This window comes from Pygocentrus nattereri, chromosome 8, assembly GCF_015220715.1.
Source record: "Pygocentrus nattereri isolate fPygNat1 chromosome 8, fPygNat1.pri, whole genome shotgun sequence".
NCBI classification, from domain to species: Eukaryota; Metazoa; Chordata; class Actinopteri; order Characiformes; family Serrasalmidae; genus Pygocentrus; species Pygocentrus nattereri.
Window position 1 is genome coordinate 7,279,967 of NC_051218.1, and position 19,265 is coordinate 7,299,231.

Sequence of the window (19,265 nt, forward strand, 5' to 3'; positions counted from 1 at the left end):
TTGCTATCACCACCACTGTAAAGACATCTGTACCATTTCACACCAAACCGCTCTGAATCTCTCTGATTACATCTCAGCCCCTTAAGATCAGAAAAGTGGGTGGGGAGGGGGCTGGGCTTATACTATAGACACACCCACTTTCAAATGACACACAGGGCTTTTATTCTGAAGACTTTATGAATTGTAATGTTTGTGGTTTTTGGGGTTTATTTTGTTAGAGGCCAGTAGTCAGAACTTTTATATATCAGAACCAAACCAACCTGTTTAGAATAGAATTAGAGCTACAGAACACAGAAAATACTCTAAATCGAATTGAATCTAACCTGAAAATGTGCATCATTGAACTTCTAACTGTGATAAATGAGCTTGGGTGCAGAATCACCAGAACGGCTTAGAATAAACATGTTTTGTGCTGAACTCTAACCCTAACCTCATATCTCCATTTTTGACGTTTTTCAGTTTTTAACATAATTCGAAAATGCCTGTTATTCTTTACCTCGTGTGTAAATTTCAAAAGAAATGGCCGAAAATGACTTCCATTGACTTACGTTAAAAGTGAAGTATGTTTTTCACTTCTCCTGTAAAGTTACCATTTTGGAGATACAAGGTTTTCTTCTGACAACAGCGAAACGCTGCCTTTAAGCCGTGTCAGAAATATCATATTTACGAGATTGATGCACATGTATCTATTAGTGCGAAACTCAGATTTTTCACTGAGCCCAGAGTTTCTGTGTTGGGGACGGCGTCAACAAAAAAACAATGATAGATGTTGACAACTGGCCATATTTCAGTTATTCATTACAACATTAACACTGCAGGCCGAAACCATCCACACATGGAAACACTCTTATAATATGCACCGACTCTTTTTAATAACAGAAAAATAAAAGTATTTCCACTTATTTCCAACCAAAACTACTTGAACACAAATTAAGCTGTACTTACGAACTCCAAGGTTGTAAGTAGGAATGAGGAGAACTAATGGGCAGCAATACATCCATTATGAATCCCTGTGGTGTCAACTAAGATGACCATAACAAAAACAAACACATTGACATAGAAAAACATCAGTGCAACTGAATAAAAAAGCCAGCCAGTTAAACTGGACAGTCCATAATAATACTTTATAAATCAGTCAGCGAAGCCTATTAGCTGAGATCTGTCTGAGGTGTGACTGATCCGTTCTCTCCACTTTGATGATAGTTATGTGGCTAAAATAAGACATTTGGCTTCCAAATACTGACGTTAGCTGTCTGTCTCCCTTCTTCATTCGCCAGCTAACGGAAAAAAAAAACATTCACCCTAAAGCAGCTGCAGTTTTTCAAAAGTTCATCAAAATATATCATCAGAAGAGGGTTTTAGTCTTTGAACCAAACAATGTACAGGCAGACAGTCTACCTGAATGTAGCTACCATGAGATCCACGAACAGCACATAATTTTTAAACTGCGTCACTTTTTCAGGCTCCATGTATGACATATGGCATATGCTGATAAAAGCGACTCTGTCTGTCCAGAACTGGAGCTGCCCAGGAGCGTGTTTAGGGTCTGGATATTGGGCTACAGCCACGGGTCTCTTTACTGCCAGAATATTTAATATGAATATGATTTATGGGCTCATACAACCACTAAATCTTTTCATTGTATCTCTGCTCATCCTTGCCTGGGCAGCTAGACTTAGTTACTTTTGTGACCATTTTAGCTGAGTGACTTTATTTCTAAAACAGCTACAAATCCCGCGAGGGGGAAGGTAAGAAATATAAATATTTTATAGGACGGTTGTAATTTATTCCCCTGCATGCTGACCATTTTCTTTATCGAGTGTTCCTTAGTTTGCTGGCTTCACTCACTATGGTGGCTACTGCGTGATTTTCTGTCAAAGTTTACAGCGTTACTTAGTACCAAACTAAGTGTAGGCGGTCTACATCATTGCTGGACTGTGTTCAGTACCATTACAGAGTGCAGTTTAAAAAGAATTCTGTCCAAATTACACATTTCAAGAATATTGCACTCAGAGAGCGGAATAAATGTGATGCGATTGTTTTTTCTCTGGTTTTATATTAAGCTTATTTCAGTTAATAGTCTATTCAGCGGATCTTAACTTTATGTAGTAGTTATTTGCATAGATATTCACAACATCATCTTCTTACACAAAGTTAGCTTCTTATTCACAGCTTCTTGCTCAAATTTTTCTGTTCCACCTTAAATGATGCATTGGTTACATTCAGGCCCCACAAGCTGCACCATTTAAGGTAGAACTGGAAAATTCAATGAAAATCTGACGTCAGTGTTTTTTGGGTGGTTATTGCACTTTTTGTGTGTATTAAGACTAGAAGTGATTCACATGTTGATGGATTTGCTGATGTGTGTGAGATTATTTTTATACCGGAGCTCAAGCTAAACTATGGTGGATGCTTTCCTGCTGCTCTGGACTGCTAACAAGCACGATCACAGTTATTAAATAGCAATAAAAGCTACCGAGAGCAGCCCATGCAACCAAGACTAATGTATGTCTATAGTTTAAGAAAACAGATTTGGTGGAAATTGGTTTAATAATAAGTAAGTTGTGGCTAATTTAATCCTGAGACTCTTCATCTCTCAATACAAGTGAATCTGTTCACAAGCAAATCTTGACCTTTCCAACATGGTGGCCACGCAGACGTATCACCTCAGATAAAGAACAACAGACAACACGGCATCTAGATATGTATATTTATGGGGATACATCAGCTGTACACTACTTATCGTGGTGCATTGCGGGATTGTTTGACTGCACTAGATCAGAGCCGGTTTATGAGGAGCCTGGCCACTTCCTATTTCCCTCGTTATATCACAAACAAGACTGAACAGCAGAGGGCACCCGCAAGCGAGTCCTCACTAGTCCCACCAAATCAGAACCGGTTTATGAGGAGCCTCGTCACTTCCTATTTCGCTCATTATATCATAAACAGGACTAAACAGCAGAGGGCGCTTGCGAGTGAGTCCTCAGTGAATGGGAGTGAATGGAACCCAACGGCTAAAAAAAGAGTAGTTAAAATAGTTTCAAATCACTCGCCCAGAACTTTCCTTTAATTTTAGACAGTAGAAGGATGTGTTTCACTAACATAGCAGAGAAAACTCAGCTGTATGTTTCCTTTTTTCTACAGCAAACGGGTTTTGGGCAGCAGGAGGCGGGGCTTTACTGCTAGAGTGTGATGACTGATTGGCGAGCGGAGCTGCTCATTGGCTATTCGTGCTCACTGACGTCATGGACCTACATGAAGCGCCGTTTTAAACTCCTACAACTCAAGTTTAAAAGCTCTTAAAAATATAACATCAGTGTTAACGTAATGTAATTAAATGTTTTTTTTTTACATTAAAATGTTTCAGCATTTATAAACTATGATTTTGCTCAAATGCTCCGTATCAACCCATTCATTTTGGACTCACTCAGGAGCGCCCTCTAGTGTTTGAGGACACCGGAAGACATTGCAGAGCAGGAATTCTCCTCTCTACAGGTTCTCTGGTTGTACACAATCAATGGCGGTGCACTGTGGGATTGTTTGAGTGCACTGGACATCCTGCACTATGTTTTCGGACACATTTCTGAAGTTTGCTTCTTTAGCTTAAGCGCTGAAGCTGAGAGGCTAATGCAGCCAACACTGGGGTCGAATTGGGGGAACAGCAGCAACAGTTCTCACCTTAGAGACCCTGTAAGCGTAGGTTTTAAAGTTGGCTCCCTCGCCCCAGTTGAGCTGGATGGAGCCCAGGAGAGAGGAGATGTTGACCACAGCTGAGCGGTGAACCCCCATTCCACTGCCTTGGCCGGCCGCTGCGGCGGTCTTCAACAGCGGCAGGAACGCCTGAAACAAACAGCCTACATTAAAGCCAGTTTACAGACAACTGGGCTGAATCTTTAAGAGGAATAAGAGTTACAGTTATTTAACCTGTAAATATACTTAATATACTTTTGTCAGAAAACAGCTTTTCTACAACTACACACTAAAAAAGATGGCTTTTCGAGGGTTCTTTAATAAGGGCAGTGGTTCTATTTATAAAAAACATGAGTTCTATGTAGAACCACTTCTTGCTTGAAAGGTTTATTTCATGGTGAAATGGTTCTTCGGATTGATGGAGAATGTTTTGTATATTTATATGTATATACTTTTTGAGAACGGTTCTATATAGCACTCTATATAATGGTTCTTCTGTCGTTATAAACTTGACATTGCTCAAAAGAAGAACTCTTAAGTGCTACATAGAACCAGTTTCAAAAAGGTTTCTCCGCATTGTCCAACAATCTGAAGAACAATTTCCCCAAAGTGTAAAAGGACCATTTAACCATGAAACATAGAACCATCCTCTTTAGTAAACATCCACTGAACAATCATCGTTTTTAAGACTTGTATAGATTTAATGGTTCTGAATATCACTAAAATGGGTTCTGTTACAATGTCAAGCTCATTACAATAGAAGAACCATTTCTGGTGCTATACAGAACCACATACAACACATTCTCCATCAATCTGAAGAGCCATTTCACAATTTAAGCATGAAAACAGAACCATTAAAGCATGAAATAGTTCTTAACAGAATGCATGGTCCTAAATAGAACCAGTGCCTTTACTAAAGAACCTCTGAAGAACCATGTGTAAATCAACTGAAAACCAACTAAAAAAACTCTCTTACAAAAGACCTTCAAGGGTTCTTTAGTAAAGAAAATGGTTCTATATAGAACCATGAACACTCAAAGAACCCTTTGCATGATTAAGGATTCTTTGCATCATGTAAGAGTTCTTCAGATTGATGGAGAACCCTTTTTGGTGCTATCTAGAACCATATACAACACATTCTTCATCAATCTGAAGAACCACTTCACCCTTTAATCACGCAAAGGGATTCATTCTCAGCACTGCAGTAACTCTGACATGGTGGTGGTGTGTTAGTGTGTGTTGTGCTGGTGCGAGTGGATCAGACACAGCAGTGCTGCTGGAGTTTTTAAACACTGGGTCCACTAACTGTCCACTCTATTAGACACTCCTACTTTGTCGGGCCCCTTTGTAGATGTAAAGTCAAAGACGATGGCTCATCTGCTGCTGCACAGTTTGTGTTGGTCATCCTCTAGTCCTTCATCAGGGGTCACAGCACGCTGCCCACAGGACGCTGCCCACAGGACGCTGGATATTTTTGGTTGGTGGACTATTCTCAGTCCAGCAGCGACACTGAGATGTTTAAAAACTCCAGCAGCACTGCTGTGTCTGATCCACTCAGACCAGCACAACACACACTAACACACCACCACCACGTCAGTGTTACTGCAGTGCTGAGAATGATCCACCACCCAAATAATACCTGCTTTGTGAGGGTCCATGGGGGTCCTGACCACTGAAGAACAGGGTAAAAGGGGGTAACAAAGTATCAGAGAAACAGATGGACTACAGTCTGTAACTGTAGAACTACAAAGCAGCTATACAGTAAGTGGAGCTGATCAAATGGACACTGAATGTAGAAACAAGGAGGTGGTCATAATACTGTCCCTTGTATGTAAAGCACTTTGTGGGTGGGGAGTGGGAGGCGCTCTATACTGTGCTGTGCTGATGTATGTGAAATCATTTTGTGGCACTCGCACTGTAAACAATAGGCAGGTGAGAAACATCAGATCATCACTCACCAGAATATAAACAAGTGCTGTGCTGTAATTATCAGGTCACTGTTCAGTTTCTTTGTATCTTGTGTGAAAAAAGACATTAAAGTTGTTGCACTCGGGGTGGAACACGTCCGTATGTGTGTTTAATTATTCAGAGACCATTTCACTGATTAAACCAATCTGCATTGGTGCTTCAGTTGTAGAATTCTCACCTGCCACTTCCTGCTAGCTCCTTTGGGGCAGTCGTGGGCTGGAGGTTATGGAACCGCCCCTGTGACCGGAAGGTTGCTAATTCAATCCCCAGAGCCGACAGTACGTGACTGAGGTGTCCTTGAGCAAGACACCTAACCCCCAACTGCTTCCCGGGCACTGCGGATAGAGCTGCCCCCCTCTCTGGGCAACTGTGCTCACTGCTCACTAGTGTGTATGTGGTGTTAATGTTGAAACGCTAAAGGGAACCACCAATTATTATTGTTGTTGTTGTGCTGTAGATGCGAACTCTAAGCTCAGACTGCCTGATTATGTTAACGTAAGCATTTGTTTACCTTCGTAATGAACAGTGGAGTGACCGTGTTGCTCTCAAAGGTCTTCATCATAGCGTCTCTGGTCACTGTGTTGAGGTCACTATCGATCCGGATCCCACCATGCTCTTATTAATGAAGCACTTATGGATAAACGTAAAGGAACTGTGTCCAAAGGCCAAGCCTCTGGCCAAACCTCGCATCTCCAAAATGGTAACATTACAGGAGAAAGAAAAAACATACTGTAGTTTTAATGTAAGTCAATGGAACCAGACTTTTTTCTAAGTCATTTTGGGCCGTTTCTTTTGGTCCATTAATCATTAAATTTACACACAATGTAAAGGAGAACAGGTCTTTTCAAATTATATCAAAAATTGAAAAATGTCAAAAATGGAGATACGAAGTTTTCTTCCAACAGCAGTGAAATGTTAGAGGGCAGAGACACAACAGCTGAAATCTATCCTCCTCTCGCAGCAGCAACTTAACATGAATATATACTATATTGCCAAAAGTATTTGGTCGTCTGCCTTCACACGCATATGAACTTGAGTGACATGCCATTCTTAATATCATGTCGGCCCACCCTTTGCAGCTATAACAGCTTCAATTCCTGACGAAGGAGAAAAGAGGAGATTAACAGCAGCGTCTCACTGTTAGACGTTCTGGTGATGAAGGAGAAAAGAAGAGAATAACAGCAGTGTCTCACTGTGAGACGTTCTGGTGATGAAGGAGAAAAGAAGAGATCGACAGCAGAGTCTCACTGTGAGACGTTCTGGTGATGAAGGAGAAAAGAAGAGATCAACAGCAGCGTCTCACTGTGAGATGTTCTGGTGATGAAGGAGAAAAGAGGAGATCAACAGCAGCGTCTCACTGTGAGACGTTCTGGTGATGAAGGAGAAAAGAAGAGATCAACAGCAGCGTCTCACTGTGAGATGTTCTGGTGATGAAGGAGAAAAGAGGAGATCAACAGCAGCGTCTCACTGTGAGACGTTCTGGTGATGAAGGAGAAAAGAAGAGATCGACAGCAGTGTCTCACTGTGAGATGTTCTGGTGATGAAGGAGAAAAGAGGAGATTAACAGCAGCGTCTCACTGTGAGACGTTCTGGTGGCAAAGGAGAAAAGAGGAGATCAACAGCAGCGTCTCACTGTGAGACGTTCTGGTGATGAAGGAGAAAAGAGGAGATTAACAGCAGCGTCTCACTGTGGAACGTCCTGGTGATGAAGGAGAAAAGAGTTCTCCTTCTGATGGACTGCTGAGAGGGTTCTGTGATCTAGAACAGATCTGAATAAGAGAAAGATGAGATTTCACACTGTTCTTATGGAGATATTACACAGCTGAGACGAGTCTGAGACTCTAAAGAGTTAATCAGCATGAGTTTTATTTCTCAGGAGCAAGAGAAAACGGGGTCAGACTAACTCTGATCTCACACTGGACTGAACTGTGTCCAGGAGAAGAAGGTGAGATCAAGAGGAGATATTTATGGATATTTATCTACTTTGGGTGGCAGGTTTAAATGAGGGGGCCATGGCCAAGTTCTCAGAATGGATCACCGCTGAGACGCTCGGGTCACTTGGTTCATTTTTCCACACATTTGTATTTTTCATATTTTGACTACTTCATATTTTGAATCATTCATAACAATATTTTGGGAAAGAGTGACTGGCCCTCAGGTGCTCTGATATGCTTCAGTCTGGCTTCCTTTGAAAAAAGTCTTGACACCCCTGACCTAAAGCATCGGTGCACCATCTGCTGGTCAGATGTATGCACTGCAACAATAACTGAAACAAGTGCTGCTCACAGAATTGGGTAATTCAAACAGACAAACAGCTCAGCTTCAAACTGTTATAGAGATACTGGCTCATACAATCAGCTCAAGCTGTGAAACAATTACTCAAACTATGATCACTCACTTATTTTGACCAAACAAAAATGTATACAAGACTTATAGGTAAGCCACAAAAACAGCCTGTCTGAGAGATAAAGAGACGCCGGAAAAGGTTCATGTATGAATAAAACACTGTTTTGATTAAGATACAAATGTTGTAAGTGAGGACAATAATAACATACAAGTAAACTGTAAGACATCACCCCAATAAATGGCATCTAGTCAAGTAAAATGATATTAAATCTACCCAACAAATCTAATATTTCTCGTGTTGAGGTTCCTGTAAGATGAGTTTAAGATTATTTAAATAATTTCTAGACAATTTTTACTTGTTTTAAATAAGTTTATTATTAAAATGTGAAATATTATCAATATATCGACCAGATTTAAGATAATTTCACGTGACGAAAGATCATTGCTGCAGTGATGGGCTCTTTCAGTGCAGCTCACGTTACTCAGTAAATGTGGAGAGTGAAATATTATCACTGACCTAAAGCCACGATGTGAAAGTCTGGATGGGAGCTTGCGAGTCGCTTGCAGCTCCTGAAAAACAGACAAACTTTTATTTCACAAGCAGGACAGCTTTCAGGAACTTGGAGGAAGTGAAGAAACATAGAAACCAGTGTTTCTGTTGCTTCCTGGTGGTTTTGTAATGTGTTTTGACTTTTTAAACAGGGTGATCTCACAGTGTAAAGGATCCTAATGGTGTAACAGGTGACCAGTGACTGACTACAGACGGATTTGATGTGTTTTTAATGGGATCTAAAGGTGCAGGAAACTAGTAGTAACCATTAAGCCAATCCCCATTAGGAAGCAAAAACATTACCTAACTGAAAACAGACCATTAGAACAATGAGGATTAAAATCTGGTGGTTTAGCTTATTTGAATGGGAATTGATTTAATGGTTACCATTAGAGACCACAAGTGTCTTGTAGGAAGCCATCAAATGCAATTAGAATCAGTCCCAGAATTCCTGTTAAAACATTAGAGTCCTTTACAGTGTGATATCAACCCATCAAAGAAAAGACTAAACACCATTACTGACTACTGGACACCACCAGGAACCAGCAGACATTCTTAATGGTTTCTGTGACTGTTTCCAGCAGGGAAGTGTGAGCTGGCCTACCCGAGCTCCATCCAGGTTCCTCACAGTTGCTATGATCTTTTTAGGTCTCTCTGCACTGCTGACCAGTTGTTTGGCCATCTGCAGGCCCAGTCCTCTGCTCGCCCCTGTGATCAGCATGGACTGACGGTTACTCTCTCTTTATGCAAACTGTGATTTTTACACTCAAATGGCTTCTGAATGACGATGTTTGTGTGCCCTGGTATGTGTGTATGATTTTCTTAAGTCTGAAATTTTATCTGCTTAGTCACCATGACGACTTCAGTACGGCCTGAATTTAGTTCAGTATCTATTCCAGAATAACAGCTCCTACCTTCATAAACTCATCATTAACTCCAGATCAGAAAACAGCATCACACACACATCCTGACTAGAGTAAACCTCCTTAAACATGTCCTAACTTCAGGATGAACCCCAACAGGGTCCTAACTTCTGTTTAAGGCCGGTTCTATGGTTTTTAGGCAGCTGCGTCAGGCAGCGTAGCTCACTACTACTACCACCACCACCACTACCACCACTACTAGTAGTAGTAGTAATAATAATAATAATAATAATAATAATAATAATAATAACAAAAAAAAACTTATTTACATAACACTTCACATATAAGTAGCAGCTCACAGCTCTTTGTAATCTAGTATATTTAAAAACATTTTAAAGATTTAAAGAGGAGTTTTTTTGGTGAGGTAGAAGAAGTACAGAAAAACAAGGCACCTATTAATGATTCAGCTTTTCCCACTATTTTCCATCATCAATATTTCATATAAACTCAGAAGACTTGTGTAGGTTCTCTGGTGGTTCTGAATGGTAAATAAAATGTCCATATCTGTGTTGTAGGCACAGGTGATGCCTGGTTCCTATCACCACCACTGTAAAGACATCTGAACCGTTTCACATCAAACCGCTTTGAACCTCTCCGTTTATACCTCATACAATAATGATCAAACCTAGATGCAGAGGAGGAGAATGAGACGGAGTTATCATGCACACTTTATCGGGTGAGATGACAGACAGCAAGGTGTTTATTAAGACAGGACAAACATATGAAGTTAGTTATCGCATTTAAACACAACCAGAAGTTTGTATCTGTAACAATAACCATTTAGTTTCTTTGTGATCTCATGCTTCGGCACACTAAGGCATCTTTGGGATCACCATGGTAACTTTTCTCCAACATAACTTAAAAATTCCCCATGGTCCTTGTCAGTCAGTCCGGAAATAACAGACAGCACGGATGAAACGCTCTCCTCTGGACTCAGAGGAGCCTGGAAGAGATTAAAACCATAATTATGATCATAACAAAAACAAATACACTGACACAGAAAAACATCAATAAAAAATAAAACTGAATAAAAAAAGTCAGCCAGTTATGTAGTGTAGTACTGTGTCCGTTGGCTTAAAAGCAGATAATAAGAAGATACTTTATGGTTATTGTGATAAACATTATCATCATGATACACAGCGTGTTATGGGGACGTTTTAAGGTGTAGGTGTGTGTTTTGTAGTTGAATGTGTATTAAAGCAAAGTTATGGGGATGTTTTAAGGTCTCAGTGTGTGTTTTGTAGTTGTATTTCCATTAAAGCAGAGTTATGGGGACGTTTTAAGGTCTCAGTGTGTGTTTTGTAGTTGAATGTGTATTAAAGCAAAGTTATGGGGATGTTTTAAGGTCTCAGTGTGTGTTTTGTAGTTGTATTTCCATTAAAGCAGAGTTATTGGGACATTTTAAGGTCTAGGTGCGTGTTGTCTAGTTGAATGTGTATTAAAGCTGGGTTATGGGGATGTTTTAAGGTCTCAGTGTGTGTTTTGTAGTTGTATTTCCATTAAAGCAGAGTTATTGGGACGTTTTAAGGTCTAGGTGTGTGTTGTCTAGTTGAATGTGTATTAAAGCTGGGTTATGGGGATGTTTTAAGGTCTCAGAGTGTGTTTTGTAGTTGATGTTTAGCCAAATGGTTAAGTTACTCCTCTCCAGTGTGGGAAAGCAGGTTCAGTCCCGGTGCAGAGAAGCAGGCTTGTAACAGTTTGTTCTGTAATGTAATGGCATCTCTCTGGTGCTGGTGTATAAGGTCATTAGATTTGTTCTGATCGATGTGTTTATCGCGGAAGCTCGTATCGTGATAATGATAAAAATATGATTTATCGTGCAGCACTAGTGTGGTGTGTGTGTGTGTATACTCACCTCAGGGCCTCCCATATCAGTCCTAACCCAACCAGGGTGAAGAGCAACACACAGGATCCCCTCTAACTCCACAGCAGCCGCCAAACACCGAGTCACCATGTTCAGGCCAGACTTCACATGAATATTAAAAAAAAAAAAATCGAATTTATACAGTTTTCCTCCAAACAACAACAACAACAACAACAACAACAACAACAACAACAACAACAACAACAACAACAACAACAACAACAACAACAACAACAACAACAACAACAACAACAACAACAACAACAACAACAACAACAACAACAACAACAACAACAACAACAACAACAACAACAACAACAACAACAACAACAACAACAACAACAACAACAACAACAACAACAACAACAACAACAACAACAACAACAACAACAACAACAACAACAACAACAACAACAACAACAACAACAACAACAACAACAACAACAACAACAACAAACTCTTATGGTGCTTTATGTACATACAAAAAAAAAAAAAAAAAAAAAAAAAAAAACACCACCACACAAATAACAGATAAAAAATGGATAAAATATTGATAAAAACAAATATTAGCATGGATAAAAGTACAATTACAGATCCACAGACAGTTAAAGATTAATTAATTTAAAGGTTATTTAATAAAAAGCAATTACGTGCAGTTTGTTTAAGCTCTATATTTCATGGACAATAGTACAAATACAACATATCAAATGTTTAAATTGAGAATTTGTACTATTTTTTGGAATTTTTTTTATTTGTGCCAGCAGCACAAAAAGCTGGGATGGGGGCAACAAAAGACTACTTAAAAACAATGCAGTCCATTATGGGTATTCTCTTTTCAATAGGGTATATCAGTTGTACCAGAGCCGGTTTATGAGGAACCTGGCCGCTTCCTATTTCCCTCGTTACATCATAAACAGGACTGCTAAACAGCAGAGGGCTCCGGCGAGTGAGTCCTCAATGAATGGGAGTGAATGGCTCAACGGCTGAAAACGAGAAGTTAAAATAGTCTCTGATCAAACGACTCAGAACTTTCCTTTAGTTTCAGACAGTAGGAGGATGTGTTTCACTAAAACAGCAGAGAAAACTCACCTGTATATTTCCTTTTTCTACAGTAAATAGGTTTTGGGCAGCAGGAGGCGGGGCTTTACTGCTAGAGTGTGATGACTGATGTGATGGCTAGCGGAGCAGCTCACTGGCTGATCGCACTCACTGACGTTATGGAGCTACATGAGGCGCCGTTTTAAACTCCTATAACTTGAATTTAAAAGCTCTCAACAATATAACAACAGTGTTAAAATGGTTTATGCTGTTCTGTGACAAATGAAGAATTCCTTTACATTAAAAATATTACAGCATTCATAAACTATGATTTTGCTCAAATGCTCCATATCAACCTATTCATTTTGGACTCGCTCAGGAGCGCCCCCTTAGCAATTGAGAACACCGAAGACATTGCAGAGCAGGAATTCTCCTCTCTACAGGTTTTCTGGTTGTTCACAACCAATGGCGGTGCACTGTGGGATTGTTTGAGTGCACTGGATATCCTGCACTATGTTTTCGGACACATTTATGAAGTTTAGCTTAAGCGCTGAAGCTATGAGCCTAATGCAGCCAACACTGGGGTCGAACTGGGGGAACAGCAGCAGTGGTCCTCACCTTAGAGACCCTGTAAGCGTAGGTTTTAAAGTTGGCTGCTTCGCCCCAGTTGAGCTGGATGGAGCCCAGGAGAGAGGAGATGTTGACCACAGCTGAGCGGTGAACCCCCATTCCACTGCCTTGGCCGGCCGCTGCGGCGGTCTTCAACAACGGCAGGAACGCCTGAAACAAACAGCCTACATTAAAGCCAGTTTACAGACAACTGGGCTGAATCTTTGAGAGGAATCTGTGTTGATAACATATAAAGAGTTTTTAAGCTTAAATAACTTCTGCATAGAACTCATGGTTCTAAACAGAACCATTGCCTTTACTAAAGAACCCCTGAACAACCATCTTTTGCTAGAAATCTGACATCGTAATAATGGCAAAACCCTTTCTCAGTGCTATACAGAACCATATTGCTGCTGTTGGAACAATACCTTATATCTTCATTTTTGTTGTTTTTCAGTTTTTGACAATCTGAAAACACCTGTGGTCTTTTCAATTTTGTGTAAATTTCATGATGAATGAACCAAAAGAACCGACCCAAAATTACTTGCAAAGACGTCTGGTTCCATTGACTTACATTAAAAATAAAGTAGGTTTTTTCCTCCCCCTGTAAAGTTACTATTTTCGAGATACAAGGTTTTAATCCAATGACAGCAACATACAACACTTTCTCCATCAATCTAAAACCATTTCACCGTGCAAAGCTAAGATCATCTCTGGCTGAGCCTTGTAGTATTAGACTATTAGCACTCTCACCTATTCGCATTAAACAGAATAACGGCAGTGAAATGGTTCTTCAGATTGAAGGAGAATGTGTTGTATATGGTTCTATACAGAACCTTTGAAAAATACATATTACAAGTAGCTTCATATGCGGCTTGAGCCAACAGTACAACAACTGCGGCACAAAAATACAATTTTTACAAAATTTTGGTGCACAATTTCTATTTTTTGCTGAATTGAACACCTTAGAAAAACTACAACATACAAATCAAGCCATAAAGAGGCCACATTCATTTTTTTATGTTACTAAATTTCTCTTTCTCTGTAGACGCTGCGTCAACTTATTTTCAAAAGTCAACAAAAGATGCAAATTTGAGATTTTTGTTGTGTTTATTGTGGAACACAGCCAGATCTCCAGGATCGTGTTTGTACGTGTGTTTAACTATATAAAGACTATGAAAAGACTTGAAATGATGAAAAGATGAATAATAAAATAGATATAAAGTCAATTTAGTAGTTATGATGTTTAAAATGGTAAATATATTCCAGTTTTCTGTCAACTCTTACAGTATGGAATAATGAGGTTTATCGTCTCTAAATATGATATTATTGGTTAATATTATTTCACCCCACCCACTGGTGCACAGTGATGTCATCAAAAAAAAAAAAAAACAATAGAGGACATTTTGGAGGTCGGGCTAAAGACATTACATTTTGATGTAAGATTACAGAAAACAGTTTAATTGTTTAGCCCTAAACCTGAAACTTTTTTCAGATAGCTTGTTAAGAGATTTACTTCTTTGTGGAATTATGATCAAGTGACCCTTTTCAGTCCCACAACAGAGAAATTTTACCTCTGTATTTAACACATCTGCGCAGTGAAACACCACATACACACTAGAGGACACACACACACACACTAGGGGGCAGTGAGCACACTTGCCCGGAGCAGTGGGCAGCCCTATCCGCAGTGCCCAGGGAGCAGTTGGGTGTTAGGTGTCTTGCTCAAGGACACCTCAGTCACGTACTGTCGGCTCAGGGGATTCAACCGGAGGCCTTTTGGACACAAGGCTGGTTCCCTAGCCTCCAGCCCATGACTGCCCTCTTGAGGAGCTAAAGGGAACCATCAAGTATAGCCAAGTAATTATTATTATTATTATTATTATTATTATTATTATTATTATTATTACTACTATTACTATTACTACTACTGTCTTTCTGTAGATGCAAACTCTAAGCTCAGACTGCTCAATTATGTTAAAGTAAGCATTTGTTTACCTTCGTAACGAACAGTGGAGCCACCGTGTTGCTCTCAAAGGTCTTTGTCATAGCATCTCTGGTCACTGTGTTGAGGTCAGTATCAATCAGGATCCCAGCATTGTTGATTAAACAGTTCAGACCAGCTGGACCCACTATGGAGGAGACTTCTTTGACAGCAGCGTCGATGCTGGCATCACTGACCACGTCTGAAACATTCACAGATCACAAATTCACAAATCTATTTAAAACTATTCAGATCTACAAGATTTGGTTATTAGAACTACTTAAGTGTAACATAAACACTTCTTAAGTGCACAATAACTACACATATTTACAGTGCTTTTATGAACTAATCTCTCAAGGATCAACCTAAAGTATTGGTGCGCCACCTGCTGATCTGATCCATGTACTGCCACTTTAACTGCTGCTTTCAGAGAAACTTCAGCCAAAAACAGTTTAAAAGTGTGAAAGATATACTTTTAAAACTCCTACAATCCGCTCGAGATGTGAAAGAACTATTCAAATTATAACAAGTCGCTTATTTTGATCAACAGGCAAATAAACACTTTCAATAATAATATGATATTTAAAGGTAAGCAACAAAAACAGCCGGTCTAAGGGATTTAGAGACGTTGGGAAATGTTCATGTCTGAATAAAACCCTGTTCTTCTCTTGCCAAACAAATGTTATGAATGCGGAAAAAACAACACCAGTACGGTGTAAGATAAGGGCCCTTAAATTTTTGAGTAAACATGCTGAGTGAAATATTCCAGCTCACCTAAAGGCACAATATGAATGTCTGGATGGGATTTTGCAAGCTGCTGCAGATCCTGAAAAACAGAAGACAAAAAGAAGGTCCAGACGGAGAACCTTAAAGGAAGAAACCTGAAGGAACTGCGCTGATAGCTGAAAAAAAACAAAACAAAAAAAAAAAAACGCACAAGTCATTAAGTGTTTTTGATGGTTCCTGGTGGTTTTGTAATGCCAGCTGAAGAAAAATCATAGAAAACATTAAAGACTTCCATTTGATCCAATAGTCTCTGAAGGTATTGTAATGGTGGATATCACAGTATGATACAATCAACACTGCTGTGTCTGATCCACTGATACCAGAACAACACACACTAACACACCACCACCATTTCAGTGTCACTGCAGTGCTGAGAATGACCCACCACCTGAATAGTACCTGCTCTGTGAGGGTCCATGGGGGTCCTGACCACTGAAGAACAGGGTAAAAGGGGGCTAACAAGTATCAGAGAAACAGATGGACTACAGTCTGTAACTGTAGAACTACAAAGTGCAGCTATACAGTAAGTGGAGCTGATAAAATGGACAATGAGCGTAGAAACAAGGAGGTGGTCAGAATGTTACGCCTGACCAGTGTTCAGTAGCTTAAGATCAGATAAGGGTGAAAAAAAATAAAGGAGCAGAAGATGAAAAACAATGACATGGCAGGAATAAAGTAAATACAAAGGAAAATAAAAGTAAAACTGGCTAAAGATACTAAAACCATATTAAAAGTTAACTGAAATCAAATACAGTGTCAGGCTGGGTGGAGCTGGTTAGAGACTAAGAGACTCCATTGAGTGACGTTTTAGAGATTGTGGTGATGAACTCCAGGTCATGGTTCTCTGCAGCTACAAGCAGGTTTTTCCAGTTCAGTAAAGCTCCGGGCACCTGAAAGCCGCTCCTATCACTGAACAAGTCTGAAAAACTGCATTCGTCCTGAGCTTCTGTGAGGTACAGTGGTGTGCGGTCAGTAAGCACTATATAGATAAAAAGAAGCACAGTCAGAGATGACCGGCCAACCTGTTCACTCAAAGAGAGTGACCTGATGTCTGTGGACTTCTCAAACGCATCTCGACTTTGAGTGTTTTATAACATGAACAAAGTTATGAAAGTTTGCTGGTGTTTAAAAAAAGACCACTAGACCCATTAAAATCCTAATGTGAACTGGCTTAAGTGTCAGCATCAGAGACCACTAATTTCTTTAGATCCCATTAGGAAACCATCAGAAGCATCTGGACTGTTAAACCATTAGAGTGCTTTACAGTGTGATATCAACCCATCAAACAAACACTAAACACCATTACTGACTACTGGACACCACCAGGAACCAGCAGACATTCTTAATGGTTTCTGTTGTTGTTTCCAGCAGGGAAGTGTGAGCTGGCTTACCTGAGCTTCTTCCGGTTTCCTCGCAGTTGCTATGATCTTTTTGGGTCTCTCTGCATTGCTGACCAGTTGTTTGACCATCTGCAGGCCCAGTCCTCTGCTCGCCCCTGTGATCAGCACGGACTGACACTTACTGAAGTTCAGAGTCATGGTGAACAAAGTTCAGCAGCTCAGCTTCTCCTCCACAGCCAAACTCACTAGCCGCTCCTAAGCCTGTGATCTGCACATGGCGCTGTGGGGGCGTGGCCTTTTTCATAGCGGCGACGCTGACAAACAGCAGGGGGCGCTGACATAATATTCTTCACTCTGTTTATCACGCTTTAGTTTTATTTGTCCTGTTATATTTTTAGGAGTTTATTTAGGTGTTTATTAGGAGGGGTAACTTTAGCGGGCTCGGCTAAAGCGTTTGGGAAATGGAGACTGAAACTGCAGGATGTATTTCACTAAAAAACACATCTCACCTGTATGTTTCCTTTTTCCACAGCAAACGGGTTTTGGGCAGTAGGAGGCGGGCTTTACTGCTACTGAGCGATGATTGATTGGCGAGCGGAGCAGCTCATTGGCTGATCGCGTTCACTGACATCATGAGGTACATAAGGCATCGTTTAAAGTCCTATAACTGAAATTTAAAAGCTCTTAAAAATATAGCAGAGGTGTTGAAATGTTTTATGGAAATGAATTAATTGTTTTACATTAAAATGTTTAAACATTTATAAACTGATTTTGCTCAAATGCTCCATATTAAGCCTTTCATTTAACAGTTCATGGAATGGTTAAATAACAAAACCAATACATTTACTAAAATAGATTATAATACTATTGTTTTTGGTGTAATATTAGATAATCCAAAACTGGACCTGTTGGTTAATATATTGCTAATTTTGGCCAAACTTTTTATACACAAGTCTAAATTTATAAAAACCACACCCATCTTTACATGCTACTATAATGAAATTCAACTGTATACAACGTCCCTAAAATTGATGAAATGCAAAATAGCTAAGGATCTACACAAACTACTGATAAATAACCCCACTAATAAAGTAGCCTAATTTGTATATACTTTATTTTATTATTAATATGTATTTGTTGTCCTATATGTTTTTTTTGTATAGACAGTTTGATATTGATTGCTTGCTCTGGAAGATTGTTTCTACAGTTCATTTATGATTTATAAGTCAATGTTCTAGTGCTGTAAAAGGTGCACATTGCTGTCTCATGACTTTATAATGGTAATGCCTTACAGTGTTGTACATTTGAAGTTTTCAATAAAAAAGAGAAAAAAAAAAAAAAAATATATATATATATATATTATATAATATATATATATATTAACTCATTCATTTTGGACTCGCTTGGGAGCGCCCCCTAGCATCTGAGTAACCCAGAAGACATTGCAGAGCAGGAATTCTCCTCTCTACAGGTTCTCTGGTAGGAGTTCAGAGTTAAGAAGTTTGTGTAATATGGCCCCAGGTTTGGTGTGTGAAGCTAAAGAGCCGAACTTCTCGTAGGGCAGCTTTCTCCAAGTTTCAGACAGAGAGACACAGAGAAAGAGCGAGAAAGAGAGCGAGAGCAACATGCCATAGTGTGATTAACTATGAAATGAAAACAGAAAACAGTGAAGTAATCTTTATTCATAAATCTTAGGAATATCCTACACCTAATTATTTAAAAACTTTTAAAAATCTCTCACATGAATATACATTACAAAAACATCTTAACTCTGAATCCGAAATCTGATTGGTTAATGATGACTATTCCAGAATAACAGTTCCTACCTTCATAATCTCATCATTAACTTCAGATTAGAAAACAGCATCACACAAACATCCTGACTAGACTAAACCTCCTAAAACCTGTCCTAACTTTAGGATGAACCCCAACAGTGTCCTAACTTCTGTTTACGGTCCATTTTTATAGTTTTCAGGTGGCAAGCAGCATAGTTCACTACTATTACTCCTACTACTAAAAATTATCCTTATTTACAGAGCACTTTACATATAACGTGATATTACATATCACGGCACTTATATACAAGTAGTAGATTTTAAAACATTTAAGATTTACAGTGCTCCTATACAGTAGGAGTATACAGTTGGGGCAGTCGTGGGCTGGAGGT

General features: G+C 39.5%; 2 protein-coding genes across 2 annotated transcripts; both read right to left on the reverse strand.

Moving 5' to 3' along the window:
* Positions 1-275: 275 nt before the first annotated feature.
* On the reverse strand, positions 276-9,658 carry LOC119263872 ((-)-isopiperitenone reductase-like). The gene is made up of 6 exons (XM_037540653.1): positions 9,159-9,658; positions 8,413-8,574; positions 7,347-7,416; positions 6,170-6,273; positions 3,679-3,840; positions 276-281 (listed from the first exon to the last, which is right to left on the reverse strand). Exons 1-6 carry the CDS (start codon positions 9,273-9,275, stop codon positions 276-278), a joined length of 621 nt encoding a protein of 206 aa, XP_037396550.1. The 5' UTR covers positions 9,276-9,658.
* A 491-nt stretch (positions 9,659-10,149) lies between these two features.
* LOC108443058 (C-factor-like) lies at positions 10,150-17,393 on the reverse strand. The gene is made up of 6 exons (XM_017723458.1): positions 17,150-17,393; positions 15,747-15,798; positions 14,987-15,174; positions 12,998-13,159; positions 11,333-11,443; positions 10,150-10,420 (listed from the first exon to the last, which is right to left on the reverse strand). The coding sequence occupies exons 1-6, from the start codon at positions 17,294-17,296 to the stop codon at positions 10,307-10,309; spliced, it is 774 nt and encodes a 257-aa protein (XP_017578947.1). The 5' UTR covers positions 17,297-17,393; the 3' UTR covers positions 10,150-10,306.
* Between the last annotated feature and the right edge of the window lie 1,872 nt (positions 17,394-19,265).

Excerpts from the sequence above, each read along its gene's own strand:
- LOC108443058 (XM_017723458.1), bottom strand. The coding sequence starts at position 17,296 with ATGACTCTGAACTTCAGTAAGTGTCAGTCCGTGCTGATCACAGGGGCG. Across the intron at positions 13,160-14,986 it reads CTCCACTGTTCGTTACGAAG|GCGTTCCTGCCGTTGTTGAA; the intron begins GTAAACAAATGC and ends TGTTTGTTTCAG. Across the intron at positions 10,421-11,332 it reads CTGATATGGGAGGCCCTGAG|GCTCCTCTGAGTCCAGAGGA; the intron begins GTGAGTATACAC and ends AATCTCTTCCAG.
- LOC119263872 (XM_037540653.1), bottom strand. The coding sequence starts at position 9,275 with ATGCTGATCACAGGGGCGAGCAGAGGACTGGGCCTGCAGATGGCCAAA. Across the intron at positions 7,417-8,412 it reads GTGAAATTATCTTAAATCTG|ATCACAGAACCCTCTCAGCA; the intron begins GTCGATATATTG and ends GATCTGTTCTAG. Across the intron at positions 6,274-7,346 it reads CATCACCAGGACGTTCCACA|AGCATGGTGGGATCCGGATC; the intron begins GTGAGACGCTGC and ends TTCATTAATAAG.